The following is a 24,498-nucleotide window of genomic DNA, read 5'->3' on the forward strand; positions in this document are numbered from 1 at the left end:
CAAGTTTTCAAAGATGTTTTATTAAGGTCATACAAAAGTCCAGTCAATACCATCACTGAAATATCTAAATAGCTTCCTCCCCCCCCCACCTTTTTTTTTTGAGACAGAGTTTTGCTCTTGTTGCCCAGGCTGGAGTGCAGTGGCATGATCTTGGCTCACTGCAACCTCCGCCTCCCAGGTTCAAGCAATTCTCCTGCTTCAGCCTCCCAAGTAGCTAGGATTACAGGCACCCAATACCATGCCTGGTTAATTTTTGCATTTTTAATAGAGACGGGGTTTCACCATGTTGGCCAGGCTGGTCTCAAACTCTTGACCTCAGGCCATCCGCCCGCCTCGACCTCCCAAAGTGCTGGGATTACAGGCGTGAGCCACCGCATCTGGCTAAACAGCATCCTCTTTCTGAGCTTCTTGGATCTTCAGATCTCCTGCCACATCATGTCAGCTTTCTGCATGGCTACTTCCATCTCCTCCTCCTTGTCCCACACCTTCTGCTTCTGGGAGTAGAGCTCTGCCATGAGCTCATTGAGCTCCAAGAACTCCTGCAGGGCCAGCTTTTGCTGCTGATGGGCATCTTTCAGTTCTTTGGCTTGGGATTTCAATGTCTCTGAAGCTTCAACCAATTGCTGAAAAAAAAATTACAGATGTTTTATGTTTGCTTAACAAAGGTCTGGAAGGCTGTACATTTAGTCTTACACTATATTAAAGAGTTACAAGTGACAGCCAATGCTGGTTACAGATTAAAGCCACAGATGGGAGAAATCCCCTGCTTGGAAAAAGCCCTGTGCTCACCTCACCCCAGCCAAACATTCAATGGGAAGACCACCTGGGCTCAGGTGCTGAGCAACAACCCCACACCAAGAAAGACCCTGCAACTGCATGGAGTAACTTACAGCAGGACAGCTGGCTCTGTAATGCCAACCTCTGCCCGAGGTCTTCTACACAATTGCAAAGGTGAATAAAGCATTTGGGCACTCAATCTAGTTACTTAAACACAAGAAGAAGCAGAAGCAGAAAAAAATACATAGGCAAAGTGCTGAAGATTTAAATCAGGCCAGGCACTCATGCCTGTCATCCCAGCACTTTGGGAGGCTGAGGTGGGAGGATCACTTGAGCCCAGGAGTTCAAGACCAGCGCCTGGGCAAAATAGTGAGACCTCATCTCTTAAAAAAACTAAAAAAGAAAGAAAAGAAAATTAAGAAGAAAGAGATTTAAATCAAAGACTCCCTGGGTGGAGGGCCACAAGTAGGACTTACCACAAGTTCAGCTGCACTGACAACCCAACCTTACCACTTGCTGCACTGATGACCCTGACCTCCCTGCAGCTGATCTGGCCAACAGTCTGGCTGTTTAGTCACTGTCACACTTGCTGGACTAAGACTGGAAGTGATGAGACCTGGAGCAAGCTGGCAGGGTGGCTCCCACATGGGGAGGAAAGGCCTCCCCAGGCCTCTCTGGGTCCAGCTCAGAGTCACTGTGACTGTGTCAAGCAATGAGATGCCGCCCAGCCCACACTGCAATCCCAGACAAGTCATGCAGGGGGATGATACCACAGATGATCTTAAGAAGCAATTTGGGTTTAAAATCTGCCCCATTTTAGAGGACAGATCACAAACTACAGGTCCAAGGACTTCAGTGTATAAATGAATGTATTTTAGAAAACAGAGCCTATGCAGTGAGCTGAGATCGCATGACTGCAGCCTGGTGACAGAGAGAGACTCTGTCTCAAAAAAAAAAAAAGAGAAAAAAGAACCTAATTGTGTTATTACTATACTTAATGGCATTTGAATATAAAGTTCACATATCTTACTAAAAACCAAATTTATAAAGGAGTTACGGGGGAATCAGCCACATTTTAACATATGTCCTCTTTTGCAATTCCCTGTCCTTACTAAGATGCCCCTTCTAAGAGCAGGGGGCATGGTGTAGAGAGAAGGACGAGGTCACTGGTGTCAGGCGCAGCGTGTCACTGCAGATAACACAGTGCCCTCTGGACATCGTTCCTCATTCAGAATGGGCGGGGCTGGGGGAGTTGCTGCTTACTCTGCGGGGTTGAACTGGAGATGGCAGATGATGACTGTGAAGTGGGTGCCTGCTGCAGGCAGCATGCTGAAAGGCACCCATGGCAGGGAGCCAAGCCCAGCTAGCTGACATGGGCTGTGTAGCAACTGGGCACAGCAGGGGCCCTGGAACCAGGCTTGGCCCTGGTGTCCTGCGTGCAGCAGGGACAGTCCATGAGCGGGAGTCCCAAGGAGGTCTTTAAACATCTGTATGAACTGAACCTTACAAAACTCTGCAAAGCCTCTTAAGCCTTTCTCACCCAGAACCGAACTGCCTACCTTGTGCATGTCCTCCTTCTCCTGCCACACCATGTGGTGCTGCTTCTCTGGCCCGCGTAGCTGCTGTGTGAAATCTTGTCGAGGCACCGCCTTGTCCTCAAGTTGTCACTCAAGCCTGTTTGAATATGAGCAAAAGAGGAAATAATTTGTGTTCCTTTCTGTGTAGCAACTATATGTAAACGTTGTTAGCTGACTTATTGAAATGATTTAATAATTCACAGGACTCTTTTTAGTGCTGTATACTAAATAAAATACACAAGGCAGCAATACTTAGGGGCCAGAAACACTGTTTACTACAAGTCAGTTATGGAATCATAACTTACAGTAAAAATGGGCATGTCCAAGGCTCAATTTTTCTTTTGTCATTTACAGTAGAATAAATAGTTTGTTGCTAATTTTCTACACTGTCTACTGGGAATATGTGTTACTTTTATAATCAGAAAAATAAATATTGCAGCCATGTAGCATATAATGATGTTTCGGTCAACAACAGACAGCATATATATAACAGTGGTCCCATAAAGTTATAATACCATATTTTTCCTGTTTAGATACATTTTTCTGTGTTTAGATACATAAATCCTTGCTGTACAGGTCTGTTGCCAAGGGGCAATATGCTATACCATGTGGCCTAGGTGTGCAGTAGGCTGCACCACCTTGGTTGGTCTAAGAACACTCTGTGATGTTCTCACGTCAACGAAATTACCTGATGATGCATTGTCGAGAACGTATCCCAGCCGCTGAAGGACGCGTGGCTGGACTGAAGAGCACCGTGTGATGTGGGCTACAGCTGAGTTCTGTGCATGATGTGGTTGGAGCCCTGAGGAAGGGGGGGCTATGGACTGAATGGTGTCCCCCCCCCCGCCAATATTAGACGCTGAAGCTCTAATCCCCAATGTGACTGTAGTTGGGGACAGGGCCTATAAGGAGATGGTGAAGGTTAAGTGAGGTCATAAGGGTGGGCCCTGATCCAACAGGATTCGTGTCCTTATAAGAGACCAGAGAGCTTGGGTGCTACCTCCCCGTGGGAGGACATGGTGAGAGGTGGCTGTGTGCAAACCAGGAAGAGAGGCCTCTGGGGCTTTTAGCCTCCAGAACTGTGAGAAAATAAAACCCTGCTGTTTAAGCCACTCAGTCAGTGGTATTTTTTAGGGTGCCTGGGGCTAATACAGAAGGATTCACCCTCCTGGGGAGAAGGGGCCAGTGGCCTCCTCTGATTTTCTCGGCTGTCCGCAGAACTCCGTCCCTGCCCCTCCTCCTTTTGCCAAAGCATCTTTCTAAGGGAAGACCTGATTGCACTGTTCAGAGGTCCCCAAAGGCCACAGAAAAGTCTCAACTCCTGGACCTCATGAGTCCCATCCCACTGGGGGAGCTCCCTCTCTCTTCTCTGCTCTCCTCTCAGGAGGGAAAGTTAAGGGCCTGCTTGGCCACCCTCCAGGGAGATGCCATGGTGGGATGCTGCATCCTGGTGATGAGCTGGGGGTAAGCCAGCACGTCTCCTCCAGGGCTTTTCCCAGAACTGAATACACACTAAGATGATCTTTAGGGATGGAAGAATCAAACTGGGAAGAATCACACACCTGTAGTCCCACCCTACAAGGAAGTCTGAGGCTGGGGGATCACTTGAGCCCAGGAATTTGAGTCCAGCCTGGTCAACATAGTGAGAACCATGCCAAAAAAATAAATAAATAAAAAGGAAGAATCAGGTGACTGTTCCAAACTCCTCCAAAATGGGTATTGGGTCCCCACTCTGCTCTTCCCGGGACAGGGGTGTGCCTTTCCCTTTCTTGTTGGCCATAAACCCACTCCCTCTCACCAAAGAAATAAGAAAAGAAAAAGTGTTCACAGCACTTTGAGTTATGCGAGGTGTGCAGAATTTATCAGGCCCAGAGAGACAGGAATATGGACTTCAGTCACACGCCTTGTACTCATGCCCTGGGGTGACTGTTTAAAGGCATTTTGTTCCTGACTAGCTCAACCCATTATCTTCCTGTTCCTGGAATTTGTGATACCAAAGACAATGCAGACAATGTAGAGACAATAAATAGCTTTTTTTTTTTTTGAGACAGAGTCTCGCTGTGTTGCCCAGGCTGGAGTGCAGTGGTGTGATCTCGGCTCACTGCAAGCTCCACCTCCCGGGTTCATGCCATCCTCCTGCCTCGGCATCCAGAGTAGCTGGGACTAAAGGCACCCGCCGCCATGCCCGGCTAATTTTTTGTATTTTTAGTAGAGACGGGGTTTTACCGTGTTAGCCAGGATGGTCTCGATCTCCTGACCTTGTGATCCGCCTGCCTTGGCCTCCCTAAGTGCTGGGATTACAGGCATGAGCCACCGCGCCCAGTCTTCTTCTTTTTTTTTTTTTTGAGATGGAGTTTCACTCTATTGCCCAGGCTGGAGTGCAATGGTGTGATCTCGGCTCACTGCAAACTCCGCCTCCCAGGTTCAAGTGATTATCCTACCTCAGCCTCCCAAATAGCTGGGACTATAGGTGCTCACCACCATGCCTGGCTAATTTTTGTATTTTTAGTAGAGGAAGGGTTTCATCATGTTGGCCAGGCTGGTCTTGAACTCCTGACCTCAAGTGATCCTCCCACCTTGGCCTCCCAAAGTGCTGGGATTACAGGTGTGAGCCACCACGCCTGACCCAATAAATAGCTTACGTTATTTTCATATAAATTCCTCAGGCTAGGCCAGCCAAGGTGGGAGGATCCCTTCAGGTCAGGAGTTCAAGACTAGCCTGGACAACACAGCAAGACTTCCTCTCTAATTTCAAAATTCGTAGTAAACAACTTAGGAACTGCCTCTTCTTTTCCTTTATAAAACCCACGTATAACTGCTGCCAATATATTAAGACAACTTGCATCTCCAGGGTTGCACTTCCCAAACTTGGCCCAAATAAACTCTATTTTTTTTTCAAGATGGAGTTTCGCTCTGTTGCCCAGGCTTGAGTGCAGTGGCGTGATCTCAGCTCACTGCAACCTCTGCCTCCCAGGTTCAAGGGATTCTCCTGCCTCAGCCTCCTGAGTAGCTGGGATTACAGGCATGAGCCACCATGCCTTGCTAATTTTATTTTATTTTTTGTATTTTTTGTAAAAACGGGCAAGGTGGGTCTCACCACGTTGCCCAGGCTGGTCTTGAACTCCTAACCTGAAGCAATCCTCCTGCTGTGGCCTCCCAAAGCACTGGAATTACAGGCATGAGCTGGTGTGCCTGACCCAACCTCTCCACTTACGTTAATTTTGCCTCCTTTCTTCCTTTTTTTTTTTTTTTTTTTGAGACGGAGTATGGCTCTGTTGCCCAGGCTGGAGTGTGCAGTGGCCCAATCTCGGCTCACTGCAACAACTGCCTCCCAGGTTCAAGCGATTCTCCTACCTCAGCCTCCTGTGTAGCTGGCATTACAGGTGCCTACCACCAGCCCGGGGAATTTTTGTATTTTTAGTAGAGACGGGTTTTCACCATATTGGCCAGGCTGGTCTCGGGAACTCTTGACCTCAGGTGATCCACCCGCCTCGGCCTCCCAAAGTGCTGGGATTGCGGGCGTTAGCCATCACGCCCGGCCCGTTTTCTCCTTTTGGGTCACAAAAGTGATTGAATCCTGCCACTTCCCGGGTGCTGGGTGGGAACAGGGAAGAGGGGGATAATTGCGGTGCTGCTGTGACTTGGGTAGATGGCGGCAAGGCCTCTCAGAGGTGGCCTTGTTTGCAAAGATCTGAATTAGGCAGGGAGAGGAGCAGGCCTGGGGCAATCAGGGAGGGGCAGTGGCACACTGGGAGCAAGGCAATGTTCCCCGACCCACAGAGGCAGCGCAGTAGCTGTTCCAACCCTGGTCAGAAGACACCCCGGAAATGCCTCAGCAACCGCGCAGCCTTTGATGACCCCGCTGCCTTCCCGCCAATCCTACATCCAATCAGAGAGCGTCCCCAGTACACATGTTGAGCAATGGCCAATCAGAACTGGGATCCAGCCCTCAGCCCGCCTCCCAGGATCTCCAAGCCAATGGCGGCCTGGCACCGGCGGGCCAATCCCGTGCAGCGCGCACGGGCAGGAGGTTGCAGTTGGGCGCTCAGCAGCTGTGGCAGCCGGTTGAGGTCTGGAAGTAGCGTTGGGCTGAAGCAGCGGAGTTCGCCATGGTAAGACCCGGGTCACTCCCGCCCCGCTGATGCCCAGGCAGACGAAGTTGGCCTCGGGTGGACAGAGGGACGTTGTTGCGGGCCTGGGCGCTGAGAGGAGGCCAGAGAAGGACGCAGGGTCTAGTGCGGGACAGGAGGACACGGGATCGTTTCCTGGATCTTTGGGTCCCAGAGCAGGGACGGCGGCTTTTGTTTTAGATGAAGCTGCCGGCCTTTAGTGAACGGGAGCATTGACGGTGTCCCGTCCCCCAGAGAGCAAATAGTGGCGTCGCCTCCTGAAGACGGGAGGGCGCTGCTCCCACTTCACACGTCTTTGTGCTACTGGAAACAACTGAGGAGCCCCAGGAGCCTTCGCTGACGGGGGTTGGGGCTGTGGACATTGGTCAGATGAGGAATTAAGGCTCAGACGCTGCTGCAACATTGCCTCGTTCACCTAAAGGCAACCGTTAGGCCAGGCGCGGCGGCTCACGCCTGGAATCCCAGCCCTTGGGGAGGTGGAGGCGGGCGGATCCCCTGATGTCTGGAGTTCAAGATCAGCCTGACCAGCATGGCGGAACCCAGTCTCTACAAAAAAATACAAAAATTACCCGGGCATGGTGATGCGAGTCTGTGGTTCCAGCTACTCGGGAGGCTGAGGTGGGAGGATCAACCGAGCCTGGAACTTTGAGGCTGCAGTGAGTCGTGATGGCGCCACTGCACTCCAGCCTGGGCCACAGAGACCCTGCCTCAAAAAACACAAACAAAAAAAGCAGCCTATTAACATAGCAGATTCCCAAGTCCCAAGTCTGAATAGCTGTGGTTTGTCAGTTATCCTTTTTTTCCTTTCTTTTTCTTTCTTTTTTTTGTTTGAGACATCACTCAACAAATGTTGTGTTGCCCAGGCTGGAGCACAGTTGCAGGATCACGGCTCCCTGCAGCCTTGAACCCCTGGCTTCCAGCAGCCCTCCCACCTCAGCCTTCCGAGTAGCTGGTACTACAGGTGTGTGCCACCACACCTGGCTAATTTGTAAATTTTTCATAGGGACAGGGACTCACTATGTTACCCAGGCTGGTCTCAAACTGGTCCCAAGTGATCCTCTCACCTCAGCCTTCTAAAGTGCTGGGATTATAGGAATGAGCCACCACACCCAGCTTGGCAGGGTTTAAAGAAACCACCAAAGGACAGTGCAGTGTCCCAGCACTGATGACGTCTGGGAGCCATTACAGGCTTCAAGGGGTAGAGAGAGGGAGTGGTTACAAGAAATTGGGAGGGTAGTTTTATGAAGAGGGCAGCCTGCCAAAAGTGTGGCCTTGAGAGGGATTCAGGTCACCCACAGCAGTTGAGCAGGAAGGGGCCAAGGAGGGAGTACCCTGGCACTGCTTTCCTCCAGCCCCCCAGTATCCCACTGCTGCCTGCCATTGACCAAACCAGCAAGAAGCCAGAGGGCGAGGAAGGCCTCTGATGCTGTTCTCAAGGGTCAGCCTTCGAGAGCACAGAGCAGGTGGTGAATGATGGACGGGGTAGATCTGGGGGGCAGAGAGACACACACTGAGCACCTGGGCTTGGACCATGGTGACCTGGGACCTACTCTCTATTTCCTTACCCAACCCGACTACCTTATCCTTTGATCAGGACATAATCAAAAACTGCTACATATTCTTCAGAGAATTACTGTGACGGGCTATAATGTGGGGTTGATTATTGACATTACATGGCTTCCAAGTTTTAAAATAACCTAAGTTTTGTGTAGGGGCAAACAGGTTCTAGGGCTACCTCTAGAACTTACTAGCTAGTATGGTTTACAGCAATTAGTTTTCACAGCGACAAAGGGATCAGTCACTAACCCTCCTAGGAAATATCGATTGTGAAAGCGCCAGATACTGAAGCACTATATAAATATTAAATTAGAATATTTTGCATGCCATATAGTTTCAAGTTGCCTTGAAATGAATGGGTTCACTTTTATGTTCCTGTTCACAGCGCGAGTGTATCTCTATCCACGTGGGGCAGGCGGGTGTCCAGATCGGCAATGCCTGCTGGGAACTGTACTGTCTTGAACATGGAATTCAGCCCGATGGCCAAATGCCAAGTGATAAAACCATTGGTGGCGGGGACGACTCCTTCAACACGTTCTTCAGTGAGACTGGAGCTGGCAAACACGTGCCCAGAGCAGTGTTTGTGGACCTGGAGCCCACTGTGGTCGGTAGGTGCCTGGGCACTGGATGGCAGCTTTCCTGAGAGGGTGGGAGAGCATTGGTAAAGCCCCGTGTGGGCTCCTTTGAATCCTCCTGCTGAAAGGATGGGATAGACAGGCATATGCCCATGGCATTGTTAGGAGAGAAACTGAAAGGTTCGTAATGAAAGTGTCTGTGAGACTCGGCTCCTAATTTAGGAAAACCTGACCTACAGGGAAAAGCTGCTTTGCCAGCAGTAAGATGGGCTGTGAAGAGATTCCCTTGTGCGTGCCTCAGCCCTGCTCAGGTGGCCCTGCCTGCAGGGTGCAGTGGCATTGGTTCCCTCCCGAATGCTGTGCATTCTCTTATGCTGGTGCATGAGAGTCTTGACCTGCGTCTTAGGCATAGAAGGTAAGTACAGAACAGTCATTTGCTTCCTTCAGATTCGCAGCCTGAGGTAGTTTCCAAGGAGAGCTACAAAGAGGCAGCACCTTTCAGTGGCCCCCCAGGAGATGACAGCATCACCTGAAAGCCTGTGGGACCCAGGTCATCCAGGGTGCCCTGATGGGACTGCCCTGCAGAAGTCACACTGACCTGGTGACTGCCCAGGTTGTAAGAGTTTCTAACTTACAGCCTTTGATGTAGCTACACGTAGGAAAGAATTATGTACCTGCGTAGGAGTGCAAGAGCTTATTTCCTTTCACTGGGAACTGGTTGTGCTGACATTTATACAACAAGCTGAGTTTAACTTTGTAGAGTCATAAATTGCATATGCAGTTTGGTTATCACACAGAGACATTTTCTACCAGACACTGCCACTGTTGACCTATGACATGTAGGTCATGTACTTTGAACAGCATGTGCTCTGTAGAAGTGAACACTCCTGGAATGTGTCCATCTTGGTGAGTACAGGCCTTAAAAATTCACAGCACACACTGTCTCTTTTGCAGATGAAGTGCGCACAGGGACCTACAGGCAGCTCTTCCACCCGGAGCAGCTGATCACCGGGAAGGAAGATGCAGCCAATAATTACGCCAGGGGCCATTACACCATCGGCAAGGAGATTGTTGACCTAGTCCTGGACCGGATCCGCAAACTGGTAAGAAGAGAAGGTTTCATGTGGCCATTGTCTTGCATGGGAGAGGTAGTTCTTGGAATGTGAAAGGAAGTCATTTTATCAACACTTAGACCAGCATCTTGGCCGGGCGCGGTGGCTCACACATGTAATCCCAGCACTTTGGGAGGCTAAAGCGGGTGGATTACCTGAGGTCAGGAGTTTGAGACCAGCCTGGCCTACATGGTGAAACTCTATGTCTACTAAAAATATAAAAATTAGCTGGGTGTGGTGGCACACACCTGTCCTCCCAGCTACTTGAGAGGCTGAGGCAGGAGAATTGCTTGAACCCGGAAGGCGGAGGTTGCAATGAGCTGAGATTGCACCACTGCACTCTAGCCTGGGAAACAGAGCAAGATTCCGTCTCAAACAAACAAACAAAAACTTAGACCAGCATCTTGAGTCCTACTGAGTCTGCAATGGTGATTTGTCCGTAGATCTTTGCTTTTCTTTGCTTCAAAGTGTACTGCGTGTTTATTATGGATGATTTGAATCCATATCAACTCTTTAGAAGCAAAGAGAAGCGGCCCTGGCTTGTTGGAGGTTGGTGGTGTGGCTTCCACGGGCATTGGCTCACGTTGTCTGGTTTCTCTCAGGCGGATCTGTGCACAGGACTGCAGGGCTTCCTCATCTTCCACAGCTTTGGGGGCGGCACTGGCTCTGGGTTCGCATCTCTGCTCATGGAGCGGCTCTCAGTGGATTACGGCAAGAAGTCCAAGCTAGAGTTTGCCATTTACCCAGCCCCCCAGGTCTCCACAGCCGTGGTGGAGCCCTACAACTCCATCCTGACCACCCACACGACCCTGGAACATTCTGACTGTGCCTTCATGGTCGACAATGAAGCCATCTATGACATATGTCGGCGCAACCTGGACATTGAACGTCCCACGTACACCAACCTCAATCGCCTGATTGGGCAGATCGTGTCCTCCATCACGGCCTCCCTGCGATTCGATGGGGCCCTGAATGTGGACTTGACGGAATTCCAGACCAACCTCGTGCCGTACCCCCGCATCCACTTCCCCCTGGCCACCTACGCCCCAGTCATCTCAGCCGAGAAGGCCTACCATGAGCAGCTGTCTGTGGCCGAGATCACCAATGCCTGCTTCGAGCCAGCCAATCAGATGGTCAAGTGTGACCCCCGCCATGGCAAGTACATGGCCTGCTGCATGTTGTACAGGGGGGACGTGGTCCCCAAAGACGTCAACGCGGCCATCGCCACCATTAAGACCAAGCGCACTATCCAGTTTGTGGATTGGTGCCCGACTGGATTTAAGGTATGACTGGGTGATGTGGAGGCCTTTCAGCAAGCAGCAGATGCACAAAATAACACTGGCCCTGAAGGCCCACGTCCTTTGGGGAGATTATCCCTGTTCCATGGGCTAGGCATGTGGGCATAAATTAGTGAACCAGAGTTGATAATTGATTCAGTGATTTTTTTTTTTTTTTGAGACAGTCTTGCTCTGTCAACCAGGCTGGAATGCAGTGGTGCGATCTCAGCTAACTGCAATCTCTGCCTCCCGGGTTCAATCAATTCTCTGGCCTCACCCTCCCAAGTAGCTGGGATTACAGGTACCCGCTACCACGCCCGGCTAATTTTTGTATTTTTAGTAGAGATGGGGTTTCACCATGTTGGCCAGGTTGGTCTTGAACTCCTGACCTCAGGTGATCTGCCTGCCTCAGCCTCCCAAAGTGCTGGGATTACAGTCGTGAGCCACTGCACCCAGCTCAGTGATGTCTTTTGAACTCTCTTTCTGAGTCATCACACTATATATCTGTGGTGAGCTTTATTTATTTATTTATTTTTTGAGACAGGGTCTCGCTTTGTCCCCCAGGCTGGAGTATAGTAGTGTGATCTTGGCTCACTGCAACCTCTGCCTCCCAGGCTCCAGCGATTCTCTCACCTCAGCCTCCCAAGCAGCTGGGACCACAGACATGCACCACCATGCCCGGGTAATTTTTTTTTTTTTTTGAGACAGAGTCTTGCTCTGTCACCCAGGTTGGAATGCAGTGGCGTGATCTCGACTCAATGCAACCTCCACCTCCCGGGCTCAAGCAGTTCTCTGCCTCAGCCTCCCAAGTAGCTGGGATTACAGGCACCTGCCACCACGCCTGGCTAATTTTTGTATTTTTAGTAGAGATGGGATTTTGCCATGTTGGCCAGGCTGGTCTGGAACTCCTGGCCTCAGGTGATCCACCCGCCTTAGCCGCCCAAGTGCTGGATTACAGGCACAAGCCACTGCACCCAGCTAATATTTGTATTTTTAGTAGAGATGGGATTTTGCCATGTTAGCCAGGCTGGTCTCAAACCCCTGGCCTCACGTGATCTGCCCGCCTGTCTCCCAAAGTGCTGGGGTCACAGGCTTGAGCCACCACACCTGGCCTGATGTTGTCATTTATAGAACAAGTTTGCTGATCCCTGCTCTAGTTGACCCTGTGCACTGCTGCCAGGACCTCAGGTCATGCTATTCCCGAGTTCTGAAACTTGGAATGCTTCCCCTTTGGTTACCACCTTGGAATGTCACCCCCTACTTAGGCAGGCACATGGACCACTTTGACCACTTCCTGCTGCTGTGGTAACAGCATTCATATGACTCTTGACCCAGGATCTGCTACCTTTGCATATCCACAGTGGCTTGTTTTGTGGGTCAGAAGTGGGTATGATGTTCCTTGTGATAGCATGGGCAAGAGTTGTGTACTCTGAATCTATCTGGGTGGAAGAAGTTTAGCTACAGAATTTAATTGTAATCTACAAAGAAGACAAGCAGCATACATTTTCAGAGGGAAGACTGTCTTCACCTGGGCACCTATCACATGTCACAGGTACTAGGACACAGCCCTTTAGGTAGCTTGGGATCCCACCAGGGTGGCTACCTCCAAGGTTCCTTTCTCTATTCCTCGTCTGGAACTATCACCCTGCCTGGTGCAGAGAAGGGCTTAGTGATGTTTGTGAGGTGAACTGAGCATTCTCCGTGTCACCTACAGGGTGTCTTCTGTTTGAGGAAAAGTAGCTACCATTTCTAGGTTTGATATAAGCTTCACGGACTGCTTTCTTTCCCTTCTCTGGCAGGTGGGCATTAACTACCAGCCCCCCACAGTGGTCCCCGGGGGAGACCTGGCCAAGGTGCAGCGGGCTGTGTGCATGCTGAGCAACACCACGGCCATTGCGGAGGCCTGGGCCCGCCTGGACCATAAGTTCGATCTCATGTATGCCAAGCGGGCCTTTGTGCACTGGTACGTGGGCGAAGGCATGGAAGAGGGAGAGTTCTCTGAGGCCCGCGAGGACCTGGCAGCTCTAGAGAAGGATTATGAAGAGGTGGGTGTGGATTCCGTGGAAGCTGAGGCTGAAGAAGGCGAAGAATACTGATGGGAGGGTGTGGTGGGTTCTCCCCTGCCACCCCCAGGATGGCTGCTTCCAAGTTGTTTGCAATTAAAGGTTCTGTATAAAAACCAAGACCTCTGTGTGTCGTGCAGCTTAGCTCTGCCTACAGGAGCTAGTGGGACCCCAGAGCCTGCATGGACAGCGGTGGGGTGCCAGCCTGCCCTGCTGGCGTGGGGTTGGGTGCAGCAGGTCTGTACATAAGCAGCTGCCACAGAAGTAACCTGACCAGGGGAAAACAGTGTTTCTTCAAAGCCAGGCGTTCAATGTATAGATTTCCTAAATTCTAGGAAAGCAGAGTCAGGGTTTTCAACTGAATCTGTGATTTTTCGGGCTTCTTTATTGATGGGTCATGCTGGCTAAAAGGGAGACTAGAAGTGTTGGAGGTCTGTGGATGGGGCTTGTCCATGAAGTCTCTAAAGCTGTGGGTCAAATGTGTAAGGTCAGGACATTTTAGAGGGGGAAAGAATATTAACCGAGTTCCGCACAGCATTCGTGACCCACAGAAGGTTACAACACACCCATGCTGACCCCAGTGCTCCACGGTAACCTGGAAGGCAGCGTTCGCCCTCTGTGCACACACACAGCCACCCTGTCCCTCAGCACTGTCAACAGTCTTGGTAGAAAACCTCCCATGAGGTGGGAGATCGAGACCATCCTAGCTAACATGGTGAAACCCCGTCTCTACTAAAAATACAACAAAACTAGCCGGGCGTGGTGGTGGGCACCTGTAGGCCCAGCTACTTGGGAGGCTGAGGCAGGAGAATGGCATGAACCCGGAGGCGGAGCTTGTAGTGAGCCAAGATCGCACTACTGCACTCCAGCTTGGGTGACAGAGCAAGACTTCGTTTCAGAAAAAAACAAAACAAAACAAAACAAAAAAACCTCCCACATTTCACTCCAAGTGAAGCTTGTTGATGTCTATTTATAAAAGACCTGGCAATCCAGACACCTTTTCTCAGAACCCAAATCAGGTTCAGGAAGTTGACCCATGGTGAAGGGACCTGGTTAGTTCACTGTGGCACAACCAGGACCAGCACAGAAACTTCATTCTAAGTGTGCCTTAATATGAAAAAAAAAAAAAGAAAACGGTAGAGAGCATCTGACCTGGACCCTCTGCATCTCAGAAAGGTTTATTATCAACTGAAGGAGGTAACACGTAGCCTTTGCTGGGGACAAAGATGTGACAAGTCTCTGCGCCATCCTAGGTGCTGCCCTGCATAGGGCTCTTCCCAGGCCCGCCCCCCTTGGGCAGCCTGGTAGCGCTGGGCTGCCGTGGCATCCTCTGGCTGGATCCCTCGCGGCTGCTGCGTTCCGCCAGGGCCAATGCTCCCCCGAGGGCAGCGCTGCCTTTATTTCTCCCTAAGGAGACACAGAGCACAATGATTAGGAATGGACGTGCCCTGTAAATGCAGCACCTGCTGTACTCGTGCTCCTTGGCCAACATTTGTGTCTACACATTTCCATCAAAGTCGCTTCAGCTAGAGGCCCTGCATCAGCCTCAAGTCCTGAGACTCAGAACCACTAAAGACAGGTCACATCCCAGAAGCCCTTCGCAGTGTGCAGGGGACCCTTTTGGATGTGTCCTAGGAGCGAAGCCACGCAAGGAGCACACTGCCACGGGAACATTTTGAAAGGACACATGCCACGGGCCCATTTAGGGAAAGGTAGGTGTGCTGGTCCACACCTAGCCTGGTCAGCAAACCTAGTCTGCCCTGATGGTGCCATCAGCGGCAGCAGCAGCAGGGACGCGCTGCCTCATCCTCAAGGTGTGTTCATGCTGGACTGCACATCTGAGCTGCCCCAGATGGTGACAGGCAGGAAGTACTGCAGTCACCAAGTCCTGGAATTGGGTTTCTGATTTTGATTTTGGTAGCTCTTTCATTGTTTCCTACCTACCTGAGTGTTCTGCAGTGGTCAAGCCTCTTGCTTTCGGGTTTAGCTGCCAGATTCCATGACAGGGTTCCTGCCACAGTCTGAATGCTTGAGACTTTCCTTCTGACCACCAGAGGCTCTCTTGGATGAAGACCACTGGTTCAGAGTTTCTTTGATTTGCAATTTGCTTACTTTACTCTTTAAGATAGCCAAGAAAAATCTGGAACCACACTTGGGCCAGAGCTTTATTTTAATGGGATGGATTTCCCTGGACTCAGGGTGTTGACAGCATCGGCAAGACTGAGAGGACCCTCCAAGGTACAAACGTGCCCGGGTAGCAGGCTTGCCCGTGGGGTCACAGCCCCCCATGCGGAGTGCCTTGGCCAGGGCTCTCCCCTGCTCTGGCCTGGTGGGGTCTGGCCCGTGGGCTCTAAACAGGGCATGTGTCCCCTGCCTGACTCAGTGTTGGGTCCCCCATTTCATCCCCCCAGCGTTTCCTTTGTCCTGACTGAGGAAGTGCCTTGACCACTCCAACCTAATCAGCTACATGTTCCCCCTGCAGGCTCAAACCCTGGCTGGGGCTTGCATGTTCCCAGACACTGATACACGTTTAGGTTGTTGCCTGGAACACTGAAAGATCTGACATGTTGCTAAGCACGTGGAAACTGGTCCCACCCCAGCCAAATTCCTTGCACCCTCATAGAAACTCCACACCCCACCCCCTCAGTGCGGTGTGCCTAGGCACAACCTCTTTCCTGGCTGTCCCTCGTGAGGGCACGCTGCAGCCCCCTCTGTATGTAAGCTCCCTAACAAATGCTTTGGACTGACCTCCCTGGCATTAAGTGTTTCTTCCTTTGGAATCCCAACTGGCTCTCATCTTGGAAAGGTTTGGGGCAGTCTCTTGCGGGAACTCCCCTGCCATCACTTTTAGGGTGACTCCAGACAAGGGTTCAGCCAACAGAACACCCAGCCTCAATCCTGGTCCTTCCCTGGCCTCTTATCAAGTGTAGTCAAATACCCTGCAAAGGGAAACTGGATTCCTGGAGAAAAGATGCAACCGGGTGTCTAGGGATCCATTAGGTCATTTGTTTCACCATCTGTCACCCTGAACAAGCAGAGACTCCTGTGTCTGAGATGCCGTGGACCCCCGCTCTTCCAGAGGTACCTCCAGCTCCCTTTCTATGCTAATACCACAAAATTCTCCCCATACCCTGCAGGGATAGGACGGCCCTCCTTATGAGTTTCCGGGGAGTTCTTCCTCAGAGAATGAGATCTTTGCTCATTCTTGCCTGGTGGTGGTGAGGGTTACAGTGGTGTCATGCTGGGAACTCTGTCAGCTTGTCACACTTGACTCAACAAAGATGGAGTCAGGGTTGCCCTGAGCCAAGGAGGAGCGCAGTCAGGAACACTTGGTGGGTGATGATTGGCCACCTCAGCCCAGCAGTGACTCGTGAAAAAGGCACAAAGCAGACAATGGCCACCACGCATCTCTTGTGGTACAAACTGCCATAATTCTAGTCCCCACTGACTGGTCAAGGGGCAAGGATTCTGTCTTCCATGAGCAGACGGGCCCCGCCACCCTGCAGCAGCTCCCACACTGAGCCAGCATCCTCCTCTGAGGCCACAGTCCCTCCGCAGGCCAGGCCAGACAGAGTCAGATCTTCTGTAGCCGCAGCCTAATCTGGGTGCTTAGGTGCCCATGCGCTCTCAGCTCCCCACAGCACACGGCATGGCAGGCCGCAGACCTAGGCCTGACTCAGAGTCGGCTTCCCTTCAGCTTGCTGCCATCTGAGCTTCCTCTCCTCCCCTCAGTGACCCAGTCCCTTCTGGAAACAAGGATGAGAGCGAAGCAGAAAAGAGCAAATAATGCTTTTTTTTTTTTTAGAGTGGTGGGGGAGGGGGATTTAGAGACTGAGTCTTGCTCTGTCACCTGGGCTAGAGCACAGTGATGCAATTACAGTTCATTGCTGCCCGGAGCCCATGGCCTCGAGGGATCTTCCTGCCTCAGCCTCGATGTAGCTGGGACTACAAGCATGGGGCCACACCTGGCTAATAATGCTTATCTTTAAATCTGACAGGGTTGACAAACCCTGGAAATGTGAAACCAACATAACTGTAAGCCATAACTGATATTAAGAAAATCCTGGAAATCTTCAGGAATTGCGTGCTCTCGGGGCTAGTGGGGAGCCCTGTTCAGGCTTCCTCACTTTATGAAGGATGAGAAGGCCCAGAATAGAATGGCCTGCAGTGCCTTGCAGTGGCAAAACCAGCTTTGCTTAGCCCTGCTCCCTCAGGAGGGGCTACTGAGTCAGACGGGCTAGACAGTGGGATTGAACCAAGTGTGGCTGCAGGTTGGGGTGTGAGGGCGGGGTGACTGATGCCCCTACGCCTGGTCCCTGGAGGGCCCTCCTAAACGCCAAAGATAGTCAATGACCATTGAATGTTAAAAACAGCCTGGCTCAGCAGGGGTCAGTGGCTCATGCCTGTAATTCCAGTGCTTTGGGAGGCCAAGGTGGGAGGATCCTTTGAGGCCAGGAGCTAGAGACCAGCTGGGACAACATAGTGAGACCTCCATCTCCACAAAAAATTTAAAAATTAGCCAGGTGTGGTAGTGTGCACCTGTAGTCCCAGCTACTCAAGAGGAGGTGGGAGGATTGCCTGAGCCCAAGAGGTTGAGACTGCAATGAGCTATGAGTGTGCCACTGCACTCCAGCCTGGGTGACAGAGCAAGACTGTCTAAAAAATAAATAAATAAAAAGTAAAAGAAAATGCAGAATTAGCTCAAATACTTTAATCTAAAATATCCAACATATTATTTCAATATGTAGTCAGTACATAAGTTATTCATAAGATGTTGCATTCACCTTTGTTCTTTTTCTTGTTTCTTTGTAGAAATGGGTGGGGTCTTGCTATTTTGCCCAGGCTGGTCTCAAACTCTGAGCTTCAAGTGATGCTCCTGCCTCAGCCTCCCAAAATGTTGGGATTACAGGTGTGAACCAATGCCCAGCCTCATTCACTTTGGGGTTTTTTGTTTATTTTTGAGACAGGGTCTCACTCTCTCACCCAGGCTGGAGTGCAGTGGTGCAGTCACAGCTCACTGCAACCTCAACCTCCCAGGCTCAAGCAATCCTCCAACCTCAGCCTCACAAGTAGTTGGAACTACAGATGTGTGCCACCATGCCCTGCTAATTTTTGTGTGTTTTGTAGAGATTGGGTCTCCCTGTGTTGCCCTGGCTAGTCCTGAACTGCTGAGCTCAAGAGATCCAGCAGCCTCGGCCTCCCAAGGTGTGGTGGGTTTTTTGCATTCCCTTTTGTACCGGTCCTTTGGCATCTGCTGTGCATACCACACGCAGTGCAATGACCACGCCAGCCATGTGTGGCTCGAGGTTCCTGTAATCAGGCAGCACAGCTCAGGTGAGACTCACGGCTTCCACACTCCAAACGTCATCTTACACGCATGCTCTGGACAACTTTAAAAACGTATAGTTTCCCTAAACTTAAGTATAATGCTTGACTGAATTTATTTTTCCCTCAATGACTCCAGACTCTTACCAAGACAAGCATCGCCCCTCTGTGCTTCTAGGGTTTTCTATTTCCCCTTCCCTGTGGGTATGAGTGAATCTGGTGGTGGTTGTCCCCACAGGCCGTCTGGATGGCTGGGGGACAGGCATCCAGAGGACCCAGGGTGCCTGCTGCGGCTCACAGAGGCAAGCTCGAGAGGGCCTGGCCCACAGCCTGGAGAACTCCACACCCGAGTCCTGTGGGAAACCTATGGCCTCCATGCCCCCCAGCCAGATCACTCCGACAACCCCCCTGCCATCTGGGGTGGCAGAATCCTCCACCCCAGATTCTGCCATTACCAGGGCAGCTGGAGCTCTGTGTGGTCAGATGCTGTAATATGTGGGCCTCAGAGAGCTCTCAGCATTCCATCTGTGGCCTCTGCCTCTCACTCAGCAACACAAGTCTGCCCCATTTCCCTCCACCTCCTCCTCAGGTTCCACTCTATCCCCACGGGGCCTCGGTGCCCTCATGTCATGGCTTTCTGCCACCCAGCCTACAGGACCTGGGCTATGCTTCCAGGACACAGCCCTCGAGAAACAAATGACCCTGAGGGGCCCAGCACTCCAGGCCACTCCTGTCCTCGGGTAAATTCTCTTGGAGCCCCCATTCGCTCACACGGCACCCCCTAATCCTCCCGGCCCCTCTATGCCTGCATTTCCAGTGCCACAACCCCCATATACATCTTGACTGTGCCCCCCACCTGCCTCCTCCTGCCCTGGGCCTACCAGCACCTGGACAGCACTCTGCCTCTCCCACGCCCTCCCACTGCCCCAGCTCACACCTGTGGGGCTCTGCCGACCCTTCCTGCTCCACCCTGTGTAACCCTTGCTGCTCTCTGGGCTCTGAAGCCTCCTCCCAACTACATTGCTAGCGGTTTTTCTTTTCTTTTTTTTTTTTGAGACAGGGTCTTGCTCTGTTGCCCAGGCTGAAGTCCAGTCACAAGCTCTTGGCTCACTGCAACATCCCCCTCAGGCTCAGGCAATCCTCCACCTCAGCCTCCCAAGTAGCTGGGACTACAGATGGGTGCCACCACCACGCCCGCCTGGCTAGTTTTTTTTTTTTTTTTTTGAGACGGAGTCTCGCTCTGTCGCCCAGGCTGGAGTGCAGTGGCGCGATCTCGGCTCACTGTAAGCTCCACCTCCCAGGTTCACGCCATTCTCCTGCCTCAGCCTCCCAAGTAGCTGGGACTAAAGGCACCTGCCACCATGCCTGGCTAATTTTTTTTGTATTTTTAGTAGAGACGGGGTTTCACCATGATAGCCAGGATGGTCTCGATCTCCTGACCTCGAGATCCGCCCACCTCAGCCTCCCAAAGTGCTGGGATTACAGGCGTGAGCCACCGCGCTGGGCCCTGCCTGGCTAGTTTTTGTATTTTTTGTAGAGATGGGGTCTTGCTATGTTGCCCAGGCTGATCTTGAACTCCTGAGCTCAAGGGATCCACCTGCCTTGACTTCCCAAAGTGCTGGGATTACAGGTGTGAGCCACCACACTGGTCTTGCTGGTGGTTTTCCTCACTGCCTCTCACTGGACTGAGTGTGATCATCTCACTTCCCTGCCATGCCCTCTGCCCTGAGAGCTAGGCCTGGCACCCAGAGCCCTGAGTGAGTGCTGAGTGAGCAGCAACGTCTCCTGGAGTGACAAGGACTCTGCTCCCAGTTTCTCCCTCCTGCTGGACACTTGCCCCTCAATTGCTCATCTCAGCCTACAGTCCATACACCCCTACTCCAGGCCTGTCCTTCAGGCCCTCTCCACCCTCTCTTGGGCCTGAGCTCTGGGTGGCAGGGAGGTGGCCGCTGTCAGGAGGCGCATGCAGGAGGCGCGACCAAAGACCCCTGGGCTCTCATAGGCCCCTGGCTCTGGGCCCCTGATCACACCTGGTGACACCTGGAAAGTGTCCCAACTCAGGAGTGAGGCGGGCAAGGGGGCTGAGTGCTGGAGTGTGGCCATGGGACCAGCACATGGCAACTGTGTGGCACTGCCCAGGAGACTCTGGGAAGGTGGGAGTCTCTGTTTCAGCCTCCAGACTTCCTGTCCAGGTAGGGGACAACTTCTAAGAGGCCAAGGTGTTTGTCACGCCTGGGGCTGTGCTCTCCAGCAGAGCACACTGCACCCGGCCGGCTGTCTTACCCTGGAGAGGGGCTCTTTACACTCACCACTAGCTCGCCTCTGGGGTGTGGGGGTGTCGGTCCTGTCCCCGGATGCCAGCCCGACTGTGGGGTCTAGAGACTGCCACACCATGTCTCTAAGAAACCGAGTCAGAAATAGTGCCCTGTGGCTAAGCGGCAGGGCAGTGGTGGCCTGCATGATCCTGCCCTTGCAGCTCAAAGCTGCTTGGGCCTCTTGGGGCCATGCAGTTTCCACGAAAACAAGGGAGAGCACCAACCCCCAGAGATAAGCCAATAAACGCAACCTGCAAAAGGAGAGAACAGGCAGCAAGAGAGGCGGAGGGAACCCGGGGGGCCTGGAGAGAGAGGCGAGTGTGTGGCAGCTGGGCTGCGGAGCAGAACCGGAGAGGCCGCAGGCTGCGGGCTGGAGGAAAACGAGGGCCTTGCAGGGGGGCTACTGTTCCTGGCAGAGAGAAAGGAGGCCTCTGGAGGTCAGAGAGAGACACAAAGAGAGCAGACAGAGCGAGGGTCAGTGAAGAGGCCAGCATGCAGGTGCCCGGGCCCTCTGGGGTCAGCGGGCGTGGGTGCCCAGGCCCTGGCACTCCCCCCATGAAGGCAGCCTGCTCTCTACGCCTTCTCAGGATGCCTGTGCGGGTCTCCTCGTGCTTCCAGGCAGGGAGCCAGCTCTGGGCCTCCTTCCATTGGCCTGGGAGGTTGTGCTGCATTTCAGGGAGAGCCATCGGGAGCAGAAGCAACATGCGGAGAGGATGAGCAGGGACAGAGGCTCCACCATGACACTCTCAGTCCCAGCATCTCCTCAGCCCAGTCACCACACTGGAGAGGGAGGAGGCCCTTCAGACCCCGCAGGCCTCTGCACCCTGGGAGTTCCGCGTCTGACTCTCTTCCTGCAATCATCAGAGGCAGGAACTGGGCCCAGGTGGGGTAAAGGCAGGAAGACCTCTGCCTGCCCTGCTCCCTGGGCACTTCCCTGGATGCTGTATACCACAGGACAGAGATCGAGACTGTCTTTTGAAAAACATTTAGAGACAAGATCTCACCCTGTCACCCAGACTGGTCTCAAACTCGTGGCCTCAAAGGATCCTCCCGCCGTAGGGTCCCAAAGATTATAGGCGTGAGCCACGGCGCCCAGCCCCAAACCGTCTTGATTCCCGACTTTTAGGATGAAGGCCTGAGTGAAGAGGTGGGGAGGAGCTAAGCGGAGGAGCCCTACCCAGCCTGGACCACCCTGGGGCACGCACTCTGCGTCCACCTGACCTGGACGTGCCTCCTAAGGCTGGCAGCGAAGCCCAGGAGCAGAGCCCACGGATGGGCCCTGCAGGTGCTGGGCCTAGACCGACAGACAGGCCTGGCCACTCAGGGCCACGCCGCCGCTGTGCCGCGCCTGCCCCCTCCCCGCCCGCCACCCCCGCCACTGGGGCAGGGACAGCGGGCCCAGCTCTGACCTCGGGTCTCGGGCACGCTCGACGTGGGCAGAGACACGGCCGCAGGGTCCTGGGGCTCGCTCGCTAGCCTCTGCCCGGCACACATGGACTTCAGCATCTGGAAGACGGCGAGGGGGGCCACGTTCAGCTTCAGCAGGTCCACCAGGATCCCAGCGGGGACAGACGCGGGGCCGGTGAGCCCTCTCCGCCCGGCGCGGCCACCTCCCTGAAGACCGGACAAGGACGGGGGCGGGGGCGGGGGCTCCTCCTGACCAGCGGGCCGGGCGTACCCGGAGAGCAGAGGTCGGGGGTGTCTGGCGAGCATGCGGCCCCCACCCGCCCCGCTCACTTGAACACGTCGGGGTCGATACCGCCGCCCGCCGCCTGAGCCAGCTCGTACAGCTCCATCTCCTCGGTGCTCAGCACCTTCTTCCGCCGCAGCGCCAGCTTCTGCCGGGCCGCCTCCAGCCCCGGGGGCGCCGCCGACCCCGGCCCAGGCCCTACGCCCTGCGCCGCCATCCTCGCGGCCCGCCGAAAGGTGCGCCCCGCCCCGCCGCGCCCCCTAGCGGATGCGCCCACCGCCCTCTCCCTGCAGCGCCAGCGTCTGGCCTCCCGGGCTGCCCTGGCGGGAGCGGCGGGAGCGCGGGGACGGGGCCGCCTCCGCGGCGTCATTGGAGCCCAACAGTTGGTGGGCGCTCACGGTGGCTGAGCGGCGCGCTAGGCGTCGGGAGTGGCATGGCGGACTGCAGGGGCCAGCTGCTTGGCGGTCAGGGCGTCCCTGATAGACTTGCATTGGTCGTGCTCGCTTAGGTGGCAGCACCCAGCCCAGTACCAGGCATACATTGGGCGCTCAGTCAATACCTGTTTCAAGAAAGCGTGCCATTTTCTGGTCCGCACCGGTGCACCACTAGGGGTCGCTTTTCGGGGGTCGGGGGGGTGGGGGGCACTAATCAACAACCCTGCTTACGCGCACGCGCATTCCTTGCTAGGGAAAAAGTGCGTGAGCCCTACCTTGGGGCGACAGAGGCCGCCACAACGCAGGCGCATTCAGCTAAGGACCACTCCCTCTCCCCGCACTCCTGCCTAGCCATTTCCCCTCCACGGCCGGCCGGCCTTCTTCGCTTTGCGCACGCGCCTTTTGAGGTAACGGCCCAAAGAGGTAGAAGCGCTTTTCCCGCCCGGCCGCGGGGCGTGGCTCTGCGCGCAGCTTGATGACGACGTTTTGGCGCGGTGGCGGAATGGCGGCTTCCACCTCTGAGGCGGGCGACGCTATGGGTCCCACAGGTGAGTGGCGCGGGACGCGCGCGTGAGACGGTCCGGCGCCCTGGGGGCTTCCCCGAGCCCCTGCCGAGGCCATCTCCGTTCCTCCGCGAGCCCCAGGACTCGGGCGGCCCGGCGGCTCTGCCCAGGCCGGGCAGGCTGGGGAGTGGAGGGCCCCGGCTGAGTCTTCCTGCCACCCCTCTGGGCCATGCCTTTGTGCCACCTTCCCGCGCGGCTCGTACACTCTGTTCCGGTCCGGTAGGTGTTCGTTGAAGGTTACCCGTCGTTGAAGGAATTGAGGGAAGGAGAGTTTTGTGTCGAAGTTGAGCCTTGGGCTCAACAGGCGGTGTGGGAGGAAGAGCCGGGTGTGGGTCCCAGCTCGACCCTTCCCCTGTGTGCTCCACTTCTCCGAGCCTTGGTTTCGGAGGCTCCCGAAGCCCAATTCGCAGGAGAGTTGGGACCAAGTGGGCGCGTGCTGTTAAGGGAGGTTTTGGCATGACAGAATTTGCTTGGAATGATTGGCGTTGCCCAAGGGCTGTCGCTGTCAGAAAAACAAAACAAAACGAAACAAAAAAACAAACGGGTCCGAAGCAGCTCCTGGAGAAAATAGGTGTTGGAGAGTCGCGACGAAGTGGACTCTAGGTGCATGGCACGCAGAGACCTGTGACGGGGGAGGGTGGCCATGGCAGGGTCAGAGAACAGGGGTGTGGGAGACACCTTTTGGGAGTTCTCGGGTTTGAATTTCCTCTCTTTGAAAGTTCCTAGAAATTCCTCTGGGCCTCATTCTTTCAGTCGCTGCCCATGAAAGCTTTTACTGAGCAGAGATGCTCTCCCCTTCATCATCTCTAGAGCTCCGCACTTATCCAGCAGTCCACAGTTTAATGCTGCTTTGATCATTTTGCAGTAGTGCAGTGTTTTCTTGACCAAGTGCCTTAGGACTGAGGCGTTTTTCTTTAACACTGCAATTGATAGCTAGGTTAAGAATTGAGGCCGGGCGCGGTGGCTCACGCCTGTAATCCCAGCACTTTGGGAGGCTGAGGCGGGCGGATCACGAGGTCAGGATATCTAGACCATCCTGGCTAACATGTGACACCCACTCTACTAAAAATACAAAAGACAATTAGCCAGGCGTGGTGGCCGGC

The 24,498-nt window shown here is 53.6% G+C and overlaps 3 protein-coding genes across 14 annotated transcripts in view; 2 read left to right on the top strand and 1 right to left on the bottom strand.

Moving 5' to 3' along the window:
• On the bottom strand, nt 1-23,310 carry LOC129135332 (mitotic-spindle organizing protein 2B). Of its 12 annotated transcripts, none has more exons than XM_063791091.1 (8): nt 23,232-23,310; nt 22,797-22,957; nt 22,118-22,214; nt 20,960-21,117; nt 14,221-14,475; nt 3,043-3,178; nt 2,337-2,451; nt 1-623 (listed from the first exon to the last, which is right to left on the bottom strand). In XM_063791091.1, exons 2-8 carry the CDS (start codon nt 22,887-22,889, stop codon nt 596-598), a joined length of 882 nt encoding a protein of 293 aa, XP_063647161.1. In that variant the 5' UTR covers nt 22,890-22,957; nt 23,232-23,310; the 3' UTR covers nt 1-595. The 12 variants fall into 12 exon arrangements, with proteins under 12 accessions (XP_063647161.1, XP_063647162.1, XP_063647165.1 ...); XM_063791092.1 differs by lacking the exon at nt 23,232-23,310 and adding an exon at nt 23,108-23,194; XM_063791095.1 differs by lacking the exons at nt 22,797-22,957; nt 23,232-23,310 and adding an exon at nt 22,958-23,227.
• On the top strand, nt 6,363-13,188 carry LOC129143398 (tubulin alpha-3 chain). Its single transcript, NM_001246650.2, has 5 exons — nt 6,363-6,466; nt 8,427-8,649; nt 9,571-9,719; nt 10,331-11,011; nt 12,805-13,188. Exons 1-5 carry the CDS (start codon nt 6,464-6,466, stop codon nt 13,099-13,101), a joined length of 1,353 nt encoding a protein of 450 aa, NP_001233579.1. The 5' UTR covers nt 6,363-6,463; the 3' UTR covers nt 13,102-13,188.
• The window catches only part of LOC100608221 (sphingomyelin phosphodiesterase 4), a 27,425-nt gene continuing 26,152 nt past the window's right edge, over nt 23,226-24,498 (top strand). Inside the window, 2 exon segments of the mRNA XM_063791099.1 lie at nt 23,226-23,324; nt 23,326-23,380. Coding sequence (XP_063647169.1) covers nt 23,308-23,324; nt 23,326-23,380 — 72 coding nt within the window. The 5' untranslated portion in view covers nt 23,226-23,307.

This window comes from Pan troglodytes, chromosome 13 (assembly GCF_028858775.2).
Source record: "Pan troglodytes isolate AG18354 chromosome 13, NHGRI_mPanTro3-v2.0_pri, whole genome shotgun sequence".
Taxonomy (NCBI): domain Eukaryota; kingdom Metazoa; phylum Chordata; class Mammalia; order Primates; family Hominidae; genus Pan; species Pan troglodytes.

Bases quoted from the DNA above. Each gene is read 5' to 3' on its own strand.
- LOC129135332 (XM_063791089.1), bottom strand. From the start codon at position 22,768: ATGACGCCGCGGAGGCGGCCCCGTCCCCGCGCTCCCGCCGCTCCCGCC. The intron at 3,179-14,220 runs GTCAGATGCTCT...GACACCATTCAG, and splicing joins CTGAGATGCAGAGGGTCCAG to TCCATAGCCCCCCCTTCCTC. The intron at 2,452-3,042 runs GTAATTTCGTTG...ATATTCAAACAG, and splicing joins TCTCGACAATGCATCATCAG to GCTTGAGTGACAACTTGAGG.
- LOC129143398 (NM_001246650.2), top strand. The intron at 8,650-9,570 runs GTAGGTGCCTGG...TCTCTTTTGCAG, and splicing joins CCTGGAGCCCACTGTGGTCG to ATGAAGTGCGCACAGGGACC. The intron at 9,720-10,330 runs GTAAGAAGAGAA...GGTTTCTCTCAG, and splicing joins TGGACCGGATCCGCAAACTG to GCGGATCTGTGCACAGGACT.